Source organism: Teleopsis dalmanni, chromosome 1 (genome assembly GCF_002237135.1).
Source record: "Teleopsis dalmanni isolate 2A chromosome 1, ASM223713v2, whole genome shotgun sequence".
NCBI lineage: Eukaryota > Metazoa > Arthropoda > Insecta > Diptera > Diopsidae > Teleopsis > Teleopsis dalmanni.
The window spans coordinates 30,237,830-30,262,844 of NC_051846.1; the positions used below are offsets into that span (position 1 = coordinate 30,237,830).

The 25,015-nt window shown below is 27.8% G+C and overlaps 1 protein-coding gene and 1 long non-coding RNA gene across 2 annotated transcripts; one reads left to right on the forward strand and one right to left on the reverse strand.

Annotated features, from left to right (window-relative positions):
• Positions 1–4,014: 4,014 nt before the first annotated feature.
• LOC119678911 (mucin-19-like) lies at positions 4,015–7,099 on the reverse strand. Its single transcript, XM_038091002.1, has 4 exons — positions 7,027–7,099; positions 6,066–6,132; positions 5,926–5,980; positions 4,015–5,793 (listed from the first exon to the last, which is right to left on the reverse strand). Exons 1-4 carry the CDS (start codon positions 7,097–7,099, stop codon positions 4,015–4,017), a joined length of 1,974 nt encoding a protein of 657 aa, XP_037946930.1.
• A 1,916-nt stretch (positions 7,100–9,015) lies between these two features.
• Positions 9,016–10,043, forward strand: LOC119673973. Its single transcript, XR_005252200.1, has 4 exons — positions 9,016–9,375; positions 9,430–9,496; positions 9,561–9,804; positions 9,867–10,043. It is a non-coding gene; the product is annotated as an uncharacterized LOC119673973 (long non-coding RNA).
• Positions 10,044–25,015: the final 14,972 nt, after the last annotated feature.

Below are 25,015 nucleotides of genomic sequence, written 5' to 3' on the forward strand. Positions count from 1 at the left end.
AAATTTAAGTGCTCATAACATATTTGTTTCTAAATGTGTAAATGATTTTTTAATTAATCTGTACTTGTTAGATTTAAATAGTATATACATTTTATAATTGCATTTTTATTGTATTTTTTTACATAATTTTACGTGAGTTGATTTTTTTTATTAACAAATTAAATTTCGAGTTCTTTTTATTATCTGACCATATGTAACTTCAATTACAAGATTCAATTCTATCTAATCCTAACACGTCTTAAAATTACAATGCGTGGTTAACTGCATCTATGAAATATTTCATAATTTTTTTTATGTTTTGCTTAATTGGTGCTGACCTCTACAGAGGCTGTATTTTTAGCAGAAAAAATATTTAAATAAACTTCAAAAAAAAAAGATATAAAAAAAAAAATAGTAGAAACCAAAACAAAACTTGTTGGTCATCATTTCATACTCAAAACACACCAAAAAAGAGAAACATGCCTCTTAATTAATTTAAAACAGCATAATTTTGTAATAAATCATGAAAAATATTTTAGATACTCACACAATTTAATTTATTGCATTAATTTTTGAATATTTAAAAATTTATATCAACAGAATGTAAATGTATCTCAAGTAAAATATGGGCATATGTTTAGGAGGTAGCGATAACTCTGAAGAATCGTTCTATTTAAAATTAATTTTTATTTAGTATTGTATGCTTTTTGGGGTTTCAAATTATTAAATTAATACTAATTATTTTCATTCAAATAAAATTAATAGAAATGTAAGGTGTATTAGTTAAATTAAATTAAATATTAATCAATGGTAATAAACTGGGAGGATAGCGTTAAATATCACGCTGGACAAACGATTCATATGGCTTAAACATGTTCAACTGAAAAGAATTAGCTGTGCCAAAATTCTTCATTACCTCCAACCGCTATTCAGAAATGAAAATCTCAATGCTAAGAACAGGAAACTGGTATATAACCAAATAATTCGTCCGTCACTTCTATATGGTTGTGTAGCGTTTAGCAAAGCTTCAAACACTACTATTCACCAGCTAGAAATTCCACAAAGCCAGGCTCTGAGAAGACTTTTCAAAGTACCATGGTACATTATGACGAATGACATCATCAGGGATCTCAAGATTGATTCCATCAAAAAATACATAAAGAATAGAGCCCTTCAATTATTTGTAAAAACTGACAGACTTACCAACACCGCGTTTTCAAATCTCAGAATGGTTATAGGCTCCTTGGGGAGGTATGTATGCAGATCTGACGTCAATTATTGCTTAGTCTGATGAAGTGATAAACAATAATCCAGTCAAGGCGTAAAGAGGGATTTTGAAGATACCTCGAGTTAATAAAGAGTAAAAGTGCTCAAGTGCACTGGCTCAAAGAGCTTCAACATAATAATTATTATAAATACTTTAATTTGTTATAACAAAATTATTTAAATTTTGTGTGTAATAAATTATTTCTATAAATTGATTATACCATATGTTCTTCATACTTTATTTTATATCATTTAAATGATTTACTTTTTCATTTTATTTTATTAGTATTGTAAAATAAAAACAAATATAGATAGTTTTTTTAGAGTACTGGTTAGCACTAAAAATATTTTTAATAATTTCAAAATTAAAGAATAGAATGCACTTGATAATATAGACGTTTAATAGTCAAAATAGATAACTCAAGAAGTAAATTATATTGGCGTATAGCGTAAAGGAGAAATTACTCAAAATAAATTACTCTACTAAAATTCGTTGTCAATTCGTACTGCCCGGTAAGCGGAATCACTTCAGACTTTAGAATATGAATCTCTTAGAAAAATTTTTGTAATAATTATAGATATCTATGAATATCTTTCAATACTCACACAACAAATACAATATATTATTCTATACCTGTATAACAAATACTGCAAATGGCAATTTATGTCGTTATGAGTAAAAACAAATATATACTTAATTAATAATATTACCATATTAATATTAATATTTACAATATATTTACGGATATTTTTATATGCATAATATAGATATTTCGTTAATCAGGAGAACCTTTGGAATGTAATTGTATGGATTATTGAGGATACTAAGCTTACAAAACGAAATAAGAAATATTTTTGGAGCAAAAATTACTGGTGAACATTGTCGGTTAATTTTCGAGGCAATATTATGAAAACGCAAACTTCGACTTTATTCCTGAAGATTGTCTTCATCAAGACCAACACAATTATTCTATGGTAGAGTTTCTCTAACATTTTAATACTTTACTTGTAGAAAGATTTATATTTAGCCTACAAACAAGAAGCTGTTTCAGCGATGACCTTTTTATGTGAGCTGAATCTCTTTACTTGGAACATTTTTTTAAGGTTAAAGAATAGTTGCTTGGTTCAAGTCTGACATATATGAACCAGTTACCTAAGACACAGGGCATTGTTTTGATAAAACAGCATTATTTTCTTTTTCCAGTGAGGCTATTTTTTGGTGATCTCGTACTGAAAACGCACTATTAGCTTTATATAATATTCGCTATTGGTAGTTTTTTTAAGCTAGTTGATGAATATAAACTATGCCCAGTCCAAAATACTGCTGCCGAAAACTTACCAGCTGATTATTGGGCGGCTTTTACCAGATGATCTGCACTTAGCTGATTGTTGTGTTGACTTCAGAGTGAAGTAGTGGTTGTATCAAGTGTCACGTATTGACGTTATTTTGTTTAAGTAGCTGTCTAAATCGTCGTTGTTGTTAACTGTTAGTTAGTAACAAATGCGTACTCCTTTCGAAAGCAACTTTTTTATGGACAAGTTTTTATATAAAATAAATCCAGCATGTTCTTTGATATATCTAGGGTGGCAATTATATTCTGCAAATTAAGTTAACGGTTTTACAATTTTATTGAACTAGTTTGATGTTTTCCGGTGCAACTGTTTAATTGAGCGATATGAGTGGGACACTTTTTTTTCTATATATAAGGTTTTTTGTCACATAACACTAGTATGTGCCACCACTACATATTTTTAACGAATCCTCTACGTTTATATTATCCTAAGACATAGTGCTTGTAGTTTGCTTACAACTATGCATTGATTTAGGAGATTGAACAGATCTTCTTTCTGTCCAATATTATTAAAAGAGAATGTTGAATCGTTGAGTTCGTCTACATCTTTTTTTACTTACTTATTGTAGTCGTCTTCTTCTTGTAAAGCATAAGTCTATATCTTTAATTTCATTAAAAACTCAAGGTAACCATTTATGATTCTTAAAAGTTTGTTATGAAATGAATCTAAGTATTTACTTAAAATTAAATTAAGGTGTAGTAATCAATTTAATCTTAACTTTTCTATAACTAAGGTATGAAAGTTGGTTTTGTACGAAGATGTAATTCGTTATCACTAGAAGTAGATCCTATTAACTTATTCCTCCTCAATAATATTACTCGTCCGTATTTTCTAGGAATCATGTTTTTCGAAATTCGTGGTAAATATGGCAATATATGAGTATAGATATATATTTGTGCATATGTGTATGTTTTAAGGACTTATAAATCCATTGGTTTTATTAATTATTAATCACATTTTTTTTATTTCCATTTAATAAAAAATTGATCCTGCTACCCTACTAAACAGGAATATAGGTTCAAATATAGCTGAGTATACATAGCTAATGAACAATCTTTTGTTTTTAATTTTCAAGATTTTACTATATAAAATTTATATTAGTTAGTATATCATATTCGAAGTGTATTAGTTTATATTCTTACACTTTAAGAAGTGAAACCATAGTGATGATTTCTTTTTTAATAAATAGAAAGCTAATTTTTCTTATATAAAAAAATCAAATGAAAATTGAATATCTAAATTGGTCCTATCAAGAAAATCAGTTATGAAACATTTATTGATTATATTATGATATACTAATATATTAAAGACAAAATGATTTTGTTTTAAATACTTTTATATTTTATTATTTCGAGATTTTGTAAAAAACATTTCCTAATACTAAACCGTAAAATTATCCAATTCTTTTATATTAGTTTAGAAATTAAAAGATGGTTGAGGGTCGTTGGGGTAGTGATAGCCTGGTTCTGGCTTTGATGGTGGTGGTAAGTATTCATTCTTAGGTTTCACTGGAACTGGCACTGGCTTTGGTGCTGGCACAAATGGTTTTGGTGCAATTGGTACAGGCTTTGGCACTACTTTTGGAATCACTGGTTTGGGTGCTGGTTTTGGCTGTGGTGGCAAGTATTCCAAATCAGGTTTTTGAGGAATGACTGGTCTAGGTTTTGGTGCTGGTGGTGTTACTTTAGGTACAACTGGTTTAGGTGCAACTGGTTTTGGTGCAATTGGTTGGGGTGGCAAATATTCATTATGTGGCTTTTGTGGTACTACAACTGGTTTTTTTGGTACAATGATTGGTTTCTGTGGTACAACGACTGGTTTTGGTTTTACTGGCTCAAAAGGAATTTTTGGGTTTTCATAATGATAACCATTTTTATCCAAATCACCAGCTCTTGGTGCTGTATAACTTGAGAATGAAGTAGAGGCAGCACCAACATTAGCACCAGAAGAACCGAATTGTCCGGATGTTACTTGTTTGAAACCACCTTGGAATCCACCCTGGAATTGAGCGGTAACAGCAGGTTGATTGAAAGTAGCAGCAGCTTGGAATCCAGTTGAAGCAGCTTTGAAGCCAGTTGAAGCACCTTGGAAGCCAACGGATGCAGCGGGTTTAGCAGCAGTTACGGCATTGTAGGAGGAAGCAGCTGGTTGTGACACAAATGAAGTTTGTTGGAAAGTAGCAGCGGGTTTCTCGAAACGTGCGGTAACAGCAGGTTGACTGTAAGTAGCAGCGGCTTGGAATCCAGTTGAAGCAGCTTTGAAGCCAGTTGAAGCACCTTGGAAGCCAACGGATGCAGCGGGTTTAGCAGCAGTTACGGCATTGTAGGAAGAGGCAGCTGGTTGTGACACAAATGAAGTTTGTTCGAAAGTAGCAGCGGGTTTCTCGAAACGTGCGGTAACAGCAGGTTGACTGTAAGTAGCAGCGGCTTGGAATCCAGTTGAAGCAGCTTTGAAGCCAGTTGAAGCACCTTGGAAGCCAACGGATGCAGCGGGTTTAGCAGCAGTTACGGCATTGTAGGAGGAAGCAGCTGGTTGTGACACAAATGAAGTTTGTTGGAAAGTAGCAGCGGGTTTCTCAAAACGTGCGGTAACAGCAGGTTGACTGAAAGTAGCAGCAGCTTGGAATCCAGTGGCAAGAGGTTGGAAACCCACCTCAGCAGCTGGAGCGCTAGCTGTGTAAGAGTGAACAGCAGAAGCAGCTGGTTTTGCAACATATGAAGTTTGTTGGAAGCTAGTTGAAGCAACTGGTTTTGGGATTGGAGCCCTTACAGCTGGTTGAGCAAAAGTGGCAGCTGCTTGATAATTGCTAGCAAAACTGCTTGGTTTTGGAGCTGTATATACATGTTCTTCTGATGCTGCTGGTGCAAATGAGGCTGAAACATGTTCAACGGTTGCGGCAGGCAATTCATAGGAGTGTGATTGGAAGCTAGCAGCTGGTTTTTGTTGGAAAGAACCAGATGATTTATGAGCTGCAACAGAGGAGTGCTGAGTGGATGCAGCACCATGATGATGTTGAGGTGGCAAGTACTCACGATTTACTACTGGAACATCGACAACTGGAACTGGTGCGGTTTCAAATGCTTTATGTGGTTGCTGATAATGATAACCGTCAGCTTGTAAATTGTCGCTGTGTGAGAATAAATGTGATACATCGGCGCTCACTACCGCCAATAAGGCGAATGCAATGAAGAATTTCTGCAAAATTTTAAGATAAAGTATATTTTAACACCGCACAATTTTTTTACTTAAGCATAAATTTTTATTCAATCATTTTAGTTGGTAATACGAAGAGACATTTTCAATTTTGATAAATGTACCGTGACTTACCATTTTTTGCGTTTCTAATCCACTCAACGAATGTAGAAGAATAACTGCCGACTTTCTAGATTTTGAAATTATTTATATTGCTGGTTAGTTAAGGATTTGTATATCTTCTAACTGCTTCTGCGGTTTTGTCTAGAACTCACCGAACCGGCTTCACAGAACAACTCCCATAAAATATTCTTGAACGATATATTTTAGCAAAATCAAAAACTATAAAAACAAAATTCCAAAAAAATATTTTATTAATAATACTGTAAAAAAAAAATCAAGCATAAAAAAATCAAAACAAAAAACAACAGAACTAAACGGTAGAAGACTTCACATAATATAGAGTGATGTCAAGAATTGAAGAGTATGCGAGACTTAAACCGGCAAATCGAAGTCTAAATCAAATTCAGAAATTTAGTCATCACGCATTTATTTAGTAATCATCACAGCGTTTGAATTAATTTACAAAATCGCACAAAACATTTTATTAATAAATATTGAAATTATACATTTTATTGTACTTTAACAACAGTGTGAAATTCATTAAAATGAAATCTTCCTGTGTTAATTAAAATCAAATATATGTATAACGATGAAGGAGAACTGTTTTATTTATTCCAAAATGTTTGTTAAGATTTTTTACAATTTATCTCTGAAGATATAACATGTTTAATTTATGATATGAATACTTTAATTTTTCATTTTTTTTTTGTGTAAAATAAAGTGTGTATGGGTAACGTTCAAAGTGGGTAAATGACATCCGAAATATAATTAGTGTATAAAAGTACTGCCTGGAACTTATATTTCTACTCCTAAATAATTTCTTCAAACTTCAATGCTTTTAATTTTACACTCTTTAACCCATTTATATCTCTAAGGATACTTGGGTTCCTATATATTTACTATATATAGTACCAAGTGGTTCAAGCTAATCTACTTTCAACTTATAATTTCTATTATTTTTTGAGGTGTTCAGAAATATTAGTGACAAAGTAAAAAGTAATGATTTTAAAATGTGTGTAAAAAAGTTTATATACTTTAGGTTTATAAAGTTAATTTAATTTTTGTTAAGTAGACTACTCACAACTATAAGAAAAGTTGTTCTAATTCACTTACCATTTTTCACTTTAATCCGTAGCTTTCGCCTAGTCCTTGCATATCTTTCTCTGTCTTGATCTCTTGGGATCATATTGCTTTTTTGTGTTAATTTTTTTATACAATTAGATAGAAATCTATAAATTTACTATAATAAGATCAAATAAATCTATTAATTATGTATAGTATATTCCAGTGGTTTCCAGTGGTGTAGTTGGAACAAATTTAAATTTAAATGATAAATTTTGCAAATTATTTTTAAAAAGAAAAAGCTGTTGTATTTATAATGTTTTATTGATATTCAATATTTTATTTTAAAGTCTGATATCGTGTCCATCTCCGTTTCCATTCTCAAACATTTCTTTAGACATTTCTTACGAATATATATTTCATTCTTTTTCATAAGAGAAAATCTATTTCTTTTATTCTTATTTTTTTTTATTTTTTATAAAGGAGAATTTATTTCCTTTATTCTTATTTCTTTTTATTTATATTTCTTTTTTATGTCTCCGACTGTTGTATTATCTTGTAAATACTATAGTAAGCTTTTCTATAGTAAAAGAAATATATCATATCTTGGAAAATTGCGTAGTTAAAGACAATAGGTATGAACGTAAAAACTCGAACATATGTTATAGAAAGAAATATCGGAAACTGATTGTTTTTTCTTTATTCTCTATATTTCTATCATTATTTTCAATCATTACAATACCGTTCCAACAAAAAGAAAAAGAACAAACAAAAGGATTGTAGAGACAGTGTATTCATAAAAGAGGACTTTTTCACCATCCAATTTGTTTATACATGGACATAAATTTACAATATGTTAATATATTGCTTGGGTTTAGAATATTCAGTAATCGCTATAATATAGGACAGGTTTTTCCAAAAATACTGCTTATAGGATTTTAAGGGTTTCCATATTTACATTTTGTACTTCTAAGCATATTGCGATCCTAAAGTAGACAAATTACTGGAGGAGTTCTTATTGATTTTACAGGCTTCTGTGTACTAATGGCTGAATGATGTTCAGTTATTTATCATCTTATCTAACAATAAATGAGAGAGGTTTTTCATAGTAGGAACTTTTATGAATTATTTCAACAAATTGTCCAGTACAACTATTTGTAACCTTATATCTTTTTTTACTCGTGGGGTCACTTAAGTTTCTAATGCGATGTTTTCCAAAACTGCTTCGATATCTTCATGCTATCTTAACCGTTATAAGCTATATTTTTTGCGTTGTTTGAAAATGCGCTCTTAATTTTTGCTTTTGAATTCCATAAATCAAATAACGATTTTATTCACTGCTATATTCTTAAATTCGTTATTCTTTGGTTGTTTGGTTAGTTGCAGTGGCAGACATAAGATAACCTTCATGTACCTTAATTAGCGATTTTTCGCCGTTTTGCTACCACATTTCCCGTAAGAACCCCTAGTATAAAAGAGTAGAGACTAAAGCCATCCCGTCATATTTAAATAATTTAATAGGTCTCTAGTCTTCATCGATAAATAGTCTGATAGACTGTTAAAGAAGTATCTTCCTAAAATCCTATATCGTCTGGGCACCAAAGCCGGCATTCACAGAGCAAACATATTATTGTTACGTTTTCCTGCGGGTTTCAACAACTTCTGCAGTGAGGAGTAATTATAAGGAATACGAAGTTTCTCTGCGTGGATTCCTAACACCAATGACCAGAGGGAATTGCAGTAAGCCTTGTAGTGTTCATGCGTTCTCTTTTAATGAGTTCGCAGATTCGTAATTACTTAGTGCTTAGATTTTTTTATACAAATCCTAATTGTTGGATATTAAATCTTGTTGTAAAAAAATGGCAATGTTAAGACACCTGGTAGTTTTCTTCAATTTAGGAAACTGAGTATCTTTTTATTAGTTATTATGCATCACAAATAAAGAATAATTATTTTTGTAAACAAATAGTTAGTAAGCCTTGATATTTTCTATTATGTGTTTCATCTAGAATTGTTCAAATAAATATATTAGAGAAAAAATTATATGTTTTAGTTTACCATTTGGAAATACCCAAAATTTAAAAATTAAGATTATGCCGGCTCAACGAAAACTTTTTCTTTCTATTAAATTTGAAGTTTATCAGGATAAAAACCTGGAAATTTATAATACTTGTAAAAAACAACTCGATAAATATCCTTGCTCACTTGTCAAGAGTGAAATAAGTGTGAACAGTGTTGAGCAGAGTTTCGAGGGGTTTCTAGAAAGCGAATTTCCAGTTATACGGGAATTTGAAAGATTTTTGGTTCATGAAACGGTGAAAAGGAATGATGCTCAATTACTTATATCAGATCTCACGAATGTTAGAAATGGTTATAAATCAAAGCCCGAAACAAAAATAGGTTAGTAAATGATTTATTCTGAATACATATTTTAGCATGATTAAATGCTTTCAGTAGTCAGAAATATCACGAAAATTGATGAGAATGATTGTGAATGAAAACCCGAAGCAAATATTGATCGGTAAAGTGTATATTCTGATTTTCTTGCCATATATAAAATATTTTAATCATATCACATCTTTCAGAAATAGCATTAGGTATGAATCCGAGAACCAAACATAAATCGATAAAATACTTCTGAGTACCTCGCTATATGCTAAAATGTTTTCATTTATAAGAGATGTCACGCAAATTGATGAAATTGACTGTGAATCAAAGCTCGGAACAGAAATAAGTCAGTAAACATCTTATCCTGTTTCGTGGATAAGTATTGAAATATTTGTAGTCACATTATATCTCCAAAAACTAATGGATGTGTATGTGAATCAAGTGAGAAATAGTTTGGTAAATTAGTTATTTTTTTTTTTTGCTACATATTAAAATGTTTTCAGGTGAAGCAAATATTGGAAACAATGGTTCGGATAAAGGAGTCAATGATGTGTATCTCAATGACCTCTTGATCATAAAATTGTAGGTGTGTGATTCTCACAAAAAATTTTAAGTGATACAATTTGATGAACTTCTGTATTTCATATCAGTATTAAATTATAGTTGGTTGATTGCATGAATTCAATAGTTATTTTATTTTATTTTTTTTGAGTGGATGAAATAATATAGGTAGAAGAAGACTTATAATTAAAAAATTGAGAATGAGAATATCAAGTGAACTGAATTTCAAAATATATATAGGCTAAATCTTGAAGGAAAATTTATTGCACTTTTATTTGAAGCTAAAATTGTTTATAAGAGGTGTCATTCTTTTAACCATCTATTCTGTTAAGCTTCTGCCAACCTGTATACTTTTTGACAATAGTAGACTTTAATGGCACGATCCTTTTTTAGAGAGAAGTATGTTTGACAGTAAAAGAAATTCGTTATGTTATTACACTTTCTACACTTTTATTATATCAAAATGCTACATTCAAGTATGTAAAGTTAGTCACATCTTGATATATTAGTTCAGTAATATTCGTAGAGTATTCAATAATACTCTATTTGTGTTGACAGTTGAGGGGAAAATGCCTGAAATATGATCAGAAAGTACTAAAAACTTTGAAATTACACTTACTGTATCCTTTTCATGTAGTTGAGCATTTTTTGTGTATTGGCTGCACCGTCAGTAACGTGTGTGTTTGCTATCAAGTAGTTGTTTGGCGTAATTTTTTTGCTGAGCAAACTAACAAAATGTACATTAGTGTATATGTAGCGATTTATGTCGCAAAATAACGGATTGGGTAGTAAGTGTAAAATATTGTGTTAGAAACAGAATAACATGCGGGGAATGACACAAGGTCTTCGACACCGATATTAAATTTACAGTATTTCAATAGTTAAGTTCCTTACAAAAAAATCAGTAAAAAAAAGATTTATAGTGCGTGCAAGTAAAGGAGCTGCTATAAAATAGCTTGTTTAGAAATACTTTTGTCATAAAAACTGCATATCAATATATATCTGCATATCATATTTTTATTAATGGTTTTAATATAAAATAAACGACAGAAAAATTTATTTTTAAAAATTTTGTCTTTTCAATACCTTATGGTGGTATATAATATCAATGTAATGTCGTAAAAAATCCACATTTCTAGCTATGGTAGACTTTAATTTCCTGAACTTGATAAAGTAAAACAACAATGATATGCGGACGAAATTGAAGTCAAAACCATACCTCAAAACGCTTTCCAAGAGTGTTTTTTAAACTGTAACCTAAGGAAGTGTAAATATATGTCTCTAATAGAGATTAATGTAAAAAAATATATAATATATTTTGAGCTCAATAAATATATATTATAAAAATTGAAAATTGTAGTTTTTTAATTACAGGTTTTATTATGTTTTTTTAAGTAATTTTTCTATTATATGAAGTAAGTCCTTGAGTGTACTTTTATTTCGATTAATTAGTTATAACATTAGATATAAGAATATTATATATTAAATCATTAAAAGAGTAGACGTGAAAATTTCCCAACAGCCGGTACTGCGACCAGAAGAGACCTATTGTACCAGTTTCACTATTGATTAAACAAAGCCCCTTAAAGCTTTGTGAATGAAGTCTAGAACTAAATCTAGAAAAGAGTTCTTAATCTGCTCTGGTGAGAGAAATTCTTTATAAAACAGGAATATTATATAAGATTATTATATAGTAGATATAATATTCGCTCTATGTTTGAGCAAAATTTCTGATAATTTCTCGGATTAGTTCTTTACAGCAGTAGACAGTATACATTGACTATGGTAAGGATAAATCACACTGTTTAATTCTGAGTATCATATATTTATATTTATATTATGGCTTTGTTTTGTATATATTGTATTGAAATGTTAGCTATTGTGTTTTAAGTATTGTTGTAGCAATTCTTACTTTTAAGGGTGACGTAGGTTTCTAGTACATCTGAATTTAATTTTCTATCTTATTTATCGATCATAAATCAATTCTCAAATATAGATTAATATTATTTCTCTAGCGTTTCTAATGAAATTGCCACTGATACATAACTAGCAATGTTTTTGTTGAAGATGACTGTTAATCAATTTAAACTGATATTAAAAATCCGCTGTATTTGGGTATACGGTATGTATAAAATACACGTTTGCAAAACCTTTATATTGGGGGTTTTAACTCTCTTTAACTTTTTCCTGGTTTTTAAGTCTCCATCTTTCTAATTCATACATTTAACTTATACAAGTCGTTATGTCATTTCGTTGTTCAATAAACCCTTAAATTATCATAAAATTTGTACTGTGACGTAAAGAGTCAATAAAATTTAATGAATTCATGCGAAATATTTTACACGGCATTAAGTTTTTTTTTTTTGGGTGTGTCTGATTTTTATTTTCCAATGAATTCAGAAACGATTAAAAACTAGCAAATTATTATCAAATCAAAGAAATTAATTAAAGATTCTAAACAGTTCTGATATAAGAAAGATACTCTAATGCTTGATTAGTTGCGAACCTAAGCAAGTTTTTTCGTTTATGATTTGCTAAATTTAGTAACTTTTTTTTTTCGTTTATATTTTTATTTTTTTATAAGCGCAGACAGCTAAAAAATTTCCAAAATCCAAATTTTATTTCATACAAGTAAAACTATAGACTGAATAAAATGCTGAAGATGGTGTGTAAATTCTATTCTTAATATTTAGTTCTAATCTTTAATAGGATTTAGTTTGTTTTAAAATTTGAAAACAAGAAATTAGCATATTGTCAAGGCAAAATTATGATTATGTTTATTTTTATAATTTTAAACATTTCTTGGGGAAATCCAATAAAAAAGAAAAGAATAAAAATGTACCTTAATAGAATTAGCATCTCCGATACAAAGTATAATAATTAACAAGTAATAATATCCATATGTGCTATATTATATACTATTAATATAAGTCTCCAATTTTGGTCAAGTAGACAGCATGCTGTCGTCTTATTGAAGAACTTCGAAGAGAGAAAATTTATCGACATCAATCAGACATGAGTGACGTTATAAATTCTTCCAAAATGTGATTAACTTAAAAATCAATTTTTCATAAAAACGGTAAAATTTTGTTAAATTAACAATCGACGTCATAGTCTCTGTTGCTATCAATTAAGAGATTCATTTTTTTATAGCAAACATTTTGATTAAATATTTAATCAATTTAATATAATAAAAATTTTTTTTTGTTTTAAGTATTTATATATTTCTGTGCTGTTTTAAGAATTTACAGACTTGAGTGTCAATTTGATTAATTATTAAAAATAAATTTCTTGAAAGCAATTATATTCTAAGAATTTTTTTTATTAATCTCAAGGGGTTAAAGAGCCAGAAACATAATAGTATTTTAACAGTATACTGGATAGAGTAATTAATAAAATTTCTTAGTATTATCAAAACAATTTCTAGAATCATTATAATATGATTGCCTATAGAGTTCACTGCTGTTCCTTAATATATACTATATCCATACATGCGTATTTGACAATCAATTATTTACGATATAGGTATGTATTCAAAATAAAATATCATATTTTTGCATATATTAGAAATGCGGATGTGAGAGAGAACCAGCATGTTGCATATTATATGAATCATAAGAAAAATAAATATATTTCTCACTGTTACTATTTTTGTGTTACTCTTATTGTTCTAATTAATTAATCGATAAGAACTTGTTTATATAGTAAATATTTAATAGTTCATATAAACAAGTAATTTCGACCCTTAACTAGTCTAGTTTTTACTCTTCTCAATTTTTCCAACGGTATCAATTGTGATCGCACATGTCAAGGCCTCGATCAATTAATCTAATACATGTTTTAAAAATTTTTTTTTATAAGTATAAAAATACGTAATTAACTTTATTAATAAAAAGTGCCAAAATTTTGGTTAATCGTTACGATTTTAATGAGTTCGCTTCATCATTAAATCTGGCAGACGTTCACTAATCAAACTTGATTTTCTACCACAACCTGCTGGGTAATTTTGTTTTTAAAGCTGTTTATTGATATATTTAATACGTTAGTTTATACACACATCTGTCTGTGTATATATAGTTGTGACAATTTGTAAGATCTTTGTTTTATATCTTAATTTATTGCTATTATATAATATTTAACAACATAAAAGGAAATGAAGATGAATAATGAAACACCCTACCAATGTAAGCAATTTCTAATATATAAATAAAATATGAAGCTATATATATGTATACTTTCTTAATTTTGATTGCAATCTTCTACCAGAATATATTTAGCAATTCCGATCAATTATTTTTAATAATAATAGTTAGATCTGTAAAGTTGAGTAATAAAAAAACACTGTACTTATAAGTTTTGTATTATTAATGAAATATAATGATTTGATATAACGTATTAGGAAATCTATAAAATCAAATGTATTCGGCAGTATAAAAAAGAGTAGACCACTCTGATAGTACGTGTGTACTAAGCATATAGCAAAGTCTGGTTCATATCTCACTAAGTTCAAGTCTAAAATACACTTTAAGAACTGAAAAAAAGAAGAAATTTTGTTTCAGAACAAAGAATTTAAGACTTCTTTATTTTGAGAAAAAATGCTTACTACAAAATGTAATGGTTCAATTCCGTATGGAATTACTAAGCACAGAAATATTTCTATGTAACTTATGACTTCGCTTGATTAAAGTAACATAATTAAACAACAGGTACCTTTGTAGCAGTGAACGAAAATAAAGTGTACAGAAACAAATATAGTGTACTGTTTTGTATTTCTTTTAAAACTACGCTAGCAGTACACTAAAAAAAAGCCTGAAACACTTGAAAAAATTGTTAGTGTTAGTGTTCGGGCATTAGCAGTGCACAACGATAGCGTACTGTGTATTTTTGTTCACTGATTAGCAGTTATTATAAAATTTAGTAATATAATAAAATTTCTTTACTACATGTTACTCATATATATGACGAGTATATATGTTACAAAGAGTTTATTACTTTGATTTGTTGTTTTTGTGTATTGAGAATAATCGCTTTTGAAGTCAATATAACGTTAAAACTGTTTATCAAATTTTTAGAAATATTAATCCTACTCTTCAACAAAATTACATTTAATATGTTAGTTCTTATTACATTTAAGATTTCGTTTCATATCCTATTTTTATTTCGATAATATTGGAATCGAACATATCCAAATAAAGTAAATATGGTGGATAATCGCTAATAAAGACCTAATGCTTCTCTCTTCAGTTTTTTCTATATTTCATCAAAGTGTGTGCCGCCAAAGACACCCAGAACTTCTGTTTGCCTCCGCAAATCCAAAGTCTTGCTTTTTGGTATCTAATTTTTCTTTTAGATACATCTTGCAGACACAGAGTAGTCACTTTGAAAAATTTATATTACTTTATCAATGTTTCGAACGGTTTTTAACAGCAGTACACGATCATCGTAGTTTAAATTCTCACGAAGGTCATGATCGGTTAAACGGAACCGATCGATAAAACGGTTTGTAAGAAATATGCTTTTAATTATTTACACATTACTTCCTACACTTTCTACATTTATGCTTATTTTGAATTTATTTTAAGTCATAATTTAATATTTACTTATTATTTTATGTTATTTTTTTAACAAGATTCTGTTATTAGCTCGGGGAAAAACTATGTATCTATGTTATCTTTTTTAAGGCAACTTTAGTAAACTAGTAGGCCTATTTAGATATTTTTCAGTAAACCTTTTGATCTCTTCTACATTTGGATTTAACAGTTCTAATAAATTAATAACAACAAAAAAACTTTATTGCTTTGCTCAGAGATTAAATCAATTAAACGGAGGCAACAATGCCTGTATTTGCTAAGTTTTTGGATATAAGGAAATCCATGGAAAAAAGCCGACCAATTTGCAAGAAACGAAGAAGCCTTCATATTTATAATAGAGACTAAATTAAGTGCTAAGCGGCCAATAAGAGCACAAGATTTTTAAAGTTTTAGTAGGTCTGATAATTTTAAGAAAAGCTTATTTACTATTAGCCACATATAACATCAAAAGATTTCAATTAAAATATTGGTTTATTCAAGTAGATATTCGGAATGTTGATCAGGCTAGTAACTCGCCAATGTAGGTTCAATAGATAATCTATCTATATGGTTCAAATCCTATTAGTGTGTATAGTAGTATAGCAGGTTTTCCATCCACAGTGCTGTATTTATTTTATACTTAGAGAAATATACGGCATCTTCAACCTTTATATTTTATGTTTAAAAATACAATAGAATGTTATTGTAATTTAACGTCAATTTTTCAGACGGACGTGACTATTATGTTTAATAGAAACTAGTATTTTTCATAAAGAGGTTTGTCGTAAAGTAGTGAACTACAACAACAAAAGTTCATTTTTATGTTATTTTAATTAATTGAATTTCTGGCTGAGGATATAGCTGTTTCGAGTATTGCCGAATACCCATCATCAGTGGTCTTGGAAATAATTATTGTATTTAATTATTCGTAAATAATTTTTTGAGATTGCAAGTACCAGCAATCGAACTCGTGTCTTGCCAAATTTAAAGCTCATAGTCAATCAAAATTTATTTTAATTTGTTGTTTTTGTAAGATACAATGTATTTACATTATATATATATATACTATACTTAACAAGATAAAGTTATTTTTGGAGCAAGAATTCAGCTACATACATATTTATAAGAAGCTTTTTATTCTCTAACAACTTTTGTAGCAGTTGTGACTCTGTGGGTTAGTCACTGACACAGCATATGGTTTAAAGACAGAGAAAGTCTTGAATATAAAGGTGCCATGGATGACCATCACAAAAACTTTGAACAATAGTCCACGAAACTCAAAGATTTTGGCGCTTAAAAATCGTCGATTGACAATTATTGACACCACACATGTTGTTGGATCAGTTCAGCTCATTTCAAGTTGTTTGGTGACTAAACAAGTGAAATCTTTTTTCCTGCCAAAATAACTCAAATTCTTGAAAAAACAATTATCAGTATCAGATGACATATATAATTACTGGAGAGGGAACCGTACTGAACCAAAAGTTGGAAATATCGTACTAACAAATATATTTTAAGTTGTGAAAATTATCAGAACATACTATTCTAACGACAAATGTTACAAATCTTAATAAACTCCAGTTTCGAAATTTAACGCCTTTATATGACTTAACAAATACCCCACTTATAACTGAAATATATCTTAAAATTTGTTATCTACGCCATAATATTACTTTATTAAACTGATTCTTGAGAATATGTTCAGTTATATAACTCCCAATAATTCAAGAGCTTTGAATAATGGAACAGCTACGAAACACAACTATCGTTATAACACTACGAAATACTACAAATCATAGTATGACATATTATTAAAATAAAATTGATTGATAGTTCCGAAATGTAACTCTTTTATCATGCTAAATAAAATAAACTAATGAGAATTTAAATTTATTGAAAAGTTTGTATAGTTTATTATAGCTAAAACAAATCAAATGAGAATTATAAAATTCTGTCTAGCTTATGATTGTTAAGCAATCTGAAAGTCTTATCAGCTTTTTATACTTTGGAATATTGGGTCATCCTCCTTAATCTCTTAAACAAGGATCTAACTTTCTAAGTGCTAAAGTTTTGTTTCTTTGCATATATAATTAGTGGCACTATTACGGTCCTAACGCAAACTAACCATACCTCTAACTAATTTATTTTGAAATGGTTGTTATATTTTTGCTAGTCTGACTAGTACTATTGATGTACTAGTCAGTCTATAATAGGTCTCTTCTTTTTTAAGTATATTGCAAAAGAAAAACATACAATAAGCGCTACTTTTGATAGCAACTCTGGAAGAACCGAAATTTTATTAGGCTTATATATCCAAAATACGTGATAAAATTTAAAGTTGTCGTTTCGAAAATGCATAATAATTCTTTGCAATTATGGGTACAAATATTTGAGTAAATCCAAAAGTAAATCAAATATTTGTTGACAGTTACCTGGTAATTTTGGACGTACTTCCAAAAACCGTTCTCAATAAACACATTTTCAGTCTTGACAATCATACGAGTTGAGCAACTTATTAGTTAACCCGTTTCAAAAAGGCTGGACTAATTAAGCCAGCGGTGTTGTTCCTTCTTATGTTATTTTTAAAATAAGCGGTTGTTCTTTTGTAATATGCTTACAAAAGAAAACTCCTAAAGTAGTCATGCGATACAAGTTACAGATGTCATTTTAATTTTTACCAATATTAAATTGTTATTTTTATTTTATGCGTATAATGTTTTTTCTAAAGAGCCAAAATTTAGACTTTTTAAAGTATCCGTAAATCATTTTTAATATTAACAATGAAACAGGTCCCCAAGAAGAAGCCAATAAAGTATCAAATGATAAAATGCCTTCAGAAAGCTGTACATTGTTCTGTATGTATTGGTGAAGAATATTATAACTTTAAGTGCAATAGTGCTTATTCAATATCTATTTAAGATACTTTTTATATATTATTTTGTAATTCAAGTAAGTACGAATTCAAAACACTAACCTCATTGTTTTAATGAAATACTATTAGTTTCATTCACATCTAATTTATGAATAAACTTAAGTAATTAAAAGTGAATGCAAAAATTAATTGTTCCGTGCCAAAATGATTATGCAAATTTTCTCATTATTCAAATTTTAATATTTGATTAATAATAATAAAAAATAATCAAAGAAATATAAACATATTTAAAAATTTTCATAAATGCATAATTTTTTTTTTAAATCAAAAAATCCCAAATAGTTTGAAAAAAAAAACAGATTTTGTTTTATGTGTGGGTTGACCAAAAATATTATGGAAATAATTTTTTTAGAATTTTAAAAACTTTTGAAATTGTTGCTAAAAGTAATTAAATTAGTAAAAAAAAGTTTGACTGCTTTCTAAATCAGTTAATTGAGTAATAAAATTTTAAAACCAAAAGTATTTAAAAACTTCAAATCACACAAATTCTAGCAATAAAATTTTTTAACAAATGAACTGCAATTAATATTAATTGCTTTTGGATTCTTATATATTTAATATATTTGATAATAAAAGTTTTATAGAAAGGTTTTATTTTTAAGTTACCAAATAATTTAAATTATGCACTCTATTCATCGACGCAAGCATTCAGTACTTATAGTACTAGTAAAAATTTAATTCTAAGTATAACTGCTAGTACCTAGCACAAAATTTGACAAATAAGATAAAAAAAAATTCCAATAAATTCATAATGGTCCTTTTTAAAAAATGGCACGAAAAGGCACATTTTGATGGCTCTTACAGATGTCGCCCGAAAGATTTTAATCCATAAACGCACTAATTCTTGGTGTAGAATTTATCTCAAGAAATAACTTCTAATTATAACAGGTCAATACTGCTTAATTTCGTAGATCATATTTGTGGAAAATATTTCTTGCATCAAATTCTTAATAATAATAAGATTATTAAAGGGAATTTTTAATAATAAATTAATGCAGCAATAAATTAATATAATATATAACGTAATATTAAAAAGTTTTTGGTAAACATAAATTTTATACAAAAACAGAAAAAAAATTGAAATAATTTTCTGTCAGAAATAATATGGACTAAAAATTAGTAAGATTAATAAGATTAAAATTAATACAATACATAAATTAATACAATTGTACATTAGTACAATAATACATTAGTACATAAATATAAACAATCTTAATTGTCTAAACATTTTCTTAAAAGTTCAATCAATTGTCTTTAAAACGCAGCAAATTTCAAGTTCTTATCATTTATAGAGCCTGAGATATAGTCATTTGAAAATATGTTTACAATGCCTCAAAATTCTCAAAACCTCATGGGTCCATATCTTCTAGGAAAAAAATTACAAAATTTTTTCTCGAGATACGGGTCTACTTATTTTATGAAGGGAGCTCAAAAAAAAATTTCCAAATTGGAGATCATTGGGTCAAAACGTTGTCCTATTTGTAACAAAATGACCTATATATGCGTTAATATATACTAATATTTTACAAACATTCAATGAAATACAACTTATTTGTGTGTAGGCTAATCATTTCAAAATGACAAAGTTCAAGTAGATTTAATTCGATATATACTTATAGTAAATACGCATTCTAATATATATAATTTTGAAATCATAATTGCTATTAATTATGTTTATTATATAGAGTTTATTATACTAATTTATAAAAATAAATAATGTTCATGAAGTATTGGCAGAGAAAGTTGGAGGAAGAGATGCGGCTACAATAATGATAGGCCCAGAAACTTTTTGCGATCTAGGCAAAGGAACTCTTTCCATTCTTTTAAACGACACAGAGCAAATAATAAGAGAACTGTATTGGAAAAAGCTACAATAACTATCTCAATTTAAAACGCTTCAAGGATTGCATAGAAGAAACAAGGAATAATCTAAGAATTATAACGGGATTACTAACCAGTCACTGTAGATTGAATAATCAACTAACAGAATTAGGAATCCGCTCCAACTTAGACTGCAGAAACTGTAGATAAGAGAGTGAAATCGCATACCATGTGCTAGTGGAATGCCCGGCACTAATACACAAGTGGAAGAAACAACTTGTAGGGTATTTCATGAAACATAAGGATTCAATACTAAGAAAGATAACCCCTATACTGTCTTTCATTAAAGAAATCGAACTTTGAAAAACACTCTAATTCGCCTAAGAGGTACAATAGATTTTTTTAGGTCGCAGTATCACTTTTTCATAATAATAATAATAATAATAACAATAAGTATTAATTCTGATATAAATATGAAACAAATAGTAATAACATGACAAAGCTTATATTAATGGCCTTTTTAAATTAATGATTCATTTATCGTTTTATTCTTTTTCAATTTTTGATATTAAAAGTAATTTTCTTAAGAATTAGGATTATTCATCACGTACTTCAGTTCGAGTGATTTGCAAAAAGTCTTAATTTATTTATTTATATCTAGTATCATATATATCTTTATTTATTCAATATCAGAAAATTAAATCTTACCTATTATAGAAAATAATTTATTATTTTAAGTATACTATATTAGTTTTAGTAATTGACAGTTAATGTCAATGTTTAGAAATATGAAATAGATTTAATTATATTCAAATGCTTAAAGCTAAAAGTTCCAGCACATATTCAACTGATAATGAAAGATTTATAAACGGATTTATATTACAGCGAGCTTTTTATTCGTTGAGTTTTATTTTTATGGAAACATAAAATATTCAATAAATATAGTATAAGATGACAAACTAAAGTTAACATATATAAGAACAATGTTATCTTTGGCTTTGACGAAGTTTCCATACTCTTCACACATGAAATAAAGTTATTTAGTAATTGTTACTTACAACTAAAATATCTTTCTATATAATTTTTTTTGACCCAATATTAATTATTTATAATTTATATAAATCTGAAATTTTGTGATTAAATTTATTGAATTTAAATTATTAATTTTTAATACATAAAGGTGCTGAGTGAGATTTTATTCTATGACATACATTTATGATATGACATTATCATAACGACATTATAATAAGACTATCATATTATCTATGACATATATATGTATATTATACTATATGTAAGCAAGATGTCTTTTAAAAACATGTACATTTTATAAAGTATCTAAAATCTCATCTCATCATTGTGTTACAAACGTTATGAAAAATTTAATATACCCTTTTCACACTATTTATGTGAATGGTATAAAAAGTATCTATTGATATCTTTAGTTCTTAATTAAAGCATATGACGTCAAAATATTTTTTTAAAAAAATTTTGTCAAGCAATTGTTTGTTATGTTTGCAAATTTTTGACTTATGAACCAGTTCTAATTTAATGGGCCCAAGAATCAATTCCAGTATAGTTAATAAACAAATTTTGAATATAAAATATACATTAAAAAATAGAATAAATTAGATAAAATGATATAATGAAACAAAGTTAATTTCTTAGCGCCAAAAAATTGCGAAATTTTAAAACAACTTATATATATTATATATAAATGATACATATATATTTATACACCTATGCGTATTTGAATGGAAGAAGAATAAAGAACATTCTTATTGCTTATTAAATAATAAGACTGTTATATATCTAAGAACTTTGTATTTAAATAAAAAAAATTGTAACATTTAAATAAAAAGCGAAAAATAGATACTAAATGATTGGCGGTTTCTATTATATTAGTAACAAGACTTGTATGTACCAATAATATTTTTTTTTCTTATCCTTTTTTGAGGTGAATTTTTTTTCTTGTATCTATCAGATAAATTAAAAATTTGATAAGCAAGCCGTTTTAGATGTGAAATTGATCATGTTGAATTACTCAGAAGATTTGCGTTGAATAAGCTTTTAAGCAGACTTTCTGAAAGCTCTAATAAATCACTTTTAACTCAACATAAGCTTTTTTTTTATTGACATTAGAGCTTTATACTGGGTGTTGTGTATAAATTTGTTAAAAATTATTCATAACTAATATAATAAAAATATATTTAATGAAAATATAAAATGATATGAAATTTTTAGTCAGATATTTAATTAAATCTTCCTTTTTGTAATCTCAATAGATATTGGATACTGCACAAAAATTCAATAATCGTGGTTATTAATTATATATTATTATTAATTTCAAATAAAATCTCTAATTGTACATTTAATTAATTATTTTTAAATTTCAAAATTTTAAATTGTTAATCTTTTAGATATTAATTTTTACATAAAAAAATTAAATAAAAATATAAAATAATATTATTCAGGACTAGACAATCCCGCTGGAGCTTTTCAAGGAAATCTTTGTTGTTTTTACCTAAGAAAACATTCTGAAAACATTCTGAAAACATTCTGCTGCTTAGTGATAACCACACCGATTAATTAAAAAATTCACTCCCGACCATCATAGATCAAAGGAGATGAAATCCCCTTTCCTGCAGTGATGACATTCTGTCATATTATAGATAACGATTTTATTGAGAGGGTAAGGCGAGCTAGGAAGTCTTTTTACATAAGCTATAGAAACTCTGTTCTCCAATTCAAACTTTGTTTTTTAAGTAAATTGATACTATGGTGAAAAAGTCTTGTTTAGAAATTTTAAATTTAGTAACAGGGTTTATTTAAAAAAGAAATAAAAAGGAGATATGATTTTGTTGCATGAATGTAATTTTAAACTGTGCCGGCAAAAGCTTGTTATTTTTTGATTTTATATATTCAACGTTTTATCAAGATAGGGAAGAATAAGAATTTTTAACAATCTAAAATTAACTATAACATGAAAATAATTGGGTAATATTGGCACAGATAGTTCATCGATATCTAAATATATAACAACACGATTATATGTATATAAATATGAGCATAAGGCATTGCTTTGATCATCAAAATTTAGACATTAAAAATCAACTATAATATCATGTTTCCACTGCAGTCAAAACTGTTAATGAAATTAAGATTTGATCGTTTCCATTGGTGATGGGTCAATATAAGCTGATTTATGCATGAGAAATAGCTTGTTTGATTATATTTTATATATTAAACATATGATACATAATATAAATTTACAAAATTTTATGAAATACCATATTTAGTTTTAAGGGTTGCATTCGACATTTTTCGCTTTAATTTAGTTAATTTATTTGTAATGAACTCATTAATATATAAACTCTTTGTATGATAAATTATTCTTATTAACGGCCTTAAAGAACAAAATTACCTAAATGAGATAAGTGGAAACGTGGTTTAAGTTAAATTACTTAATTATGGTTAAAATAATAATAATAAAAATTATATAGCCCATATGTTATTGTGCATTGTGTTTTATTTTAAACGATTTTGCAGTTTTATAATTTTTCATTAAGGGAGTCGATTATACTCTAAGGTTGAATATTGTAATACAGTGTTTTTTTTTGTTGGTATATTTATATCACATATACAAATTGCATAAGATATTTATTTGTTTTGAAGTAATATTTTTGATAACTCATATAACATGTTTATATCATCTCATTGCATACATAATATTTATCAAAAAATCTAATGTGCATACCTTAAGTACGTCACTGAATTTAAAAATTTAATATTATGAAGAAATTATATTTATAAGATGACACACCTGTGCTCGTTGTACTTTTGGCAAATAAATCGCAAACTTAATAAAACCAGTTTAATTCAAGAAAATCTCTAACTAATTTAATTTCCTGTTCAAACAGTTGCAATGTGCTTAGATGAAAAAAAAATTCAAAATTGCATATTAAATTGCTAATTAAAATTAGAAAAAAAATATTTTCGATATTAAAAACGAGTTTGTTGACAATTTCGAATTTATACACCGCCTCAAAATTGTATATAATGATGAATGTATCTCGTGTCACAATCATTTCAACAAGTAACGAGCCAAGCAATGGATATACCAGATAACAAAAAATAGGTTCACAGGATAAAGAACCTGATAGGATATAATTTAATTTAAAATTTAAAAATGTATGTTTGAATTTTTCAATATTATATATTTTAGTTACTTTTGACATTTTGTAGTTACTTTAAATATTTTAGATACTTTATGTACTTTAGGTACTTCCACGCTAAAATTCAATACTAAAGTGTAAAGAGATAATTTTAAATGAAACCTTTTATGATTAGTTAAAGACACGGTTAATTCTTTTAGCATATAACTTAACACATAATTAATTCGTTGCTAATTAATGGTAGTGTGGCTGTGATTTTTATTTATTACTTCACGACCTTTAGTATATAAAAGTGCGAAGACAAAAGATGTTCTCCGCTTTTGCTTCTGAAGTTATTCAGGAAATTTATAATAATTACGTTATTGTGTCTTAAAATTTTAGCACAAACAAAAGTATAAAAATTTTTATTATGTAGTTTTGCTAGTTTCGGTTTCTTTAAGCTGATCTAATGGCCACGTTTTAACTTTATTTATACAATTTGGGAAGTCTTTGAAGTCTTTGACATAAAATTTTTAAAAATTGAAGACTCTTTAGTTTAACTAAGTTTTAATCTTAGCTTTTTGTTTACAATATATTCATTTTTGCAACAAAAG

What these genes read in the sequence shown, in the direction of transcription:
- LOC119678911 (XM_038091002.1), bottom strand. Translation starts at nt 7,099, where the DNA reads ATGATCCCAAGAGATCAAGACAGAGAAAGATATGCAAGGACTAGGCGA. An exon ending in ACGGATTAAAGTGAAAAATG is followed by an intron (nt 6,133 to 7,026) that starts GTAAGTGAATTA and finishes TTGTTTTTATAG; the next exon opens with TTTTTGATTTTGCTAAAATA. An exon ending in GATTAGAAACGCAAAAAATG is followed by an intron (nt 5,794 to 5,925) that starts GTAAGTCACGGT and finishes AAAATTTTGCAG; the next exon opens with AAATTCTTCATTGCATTCGC.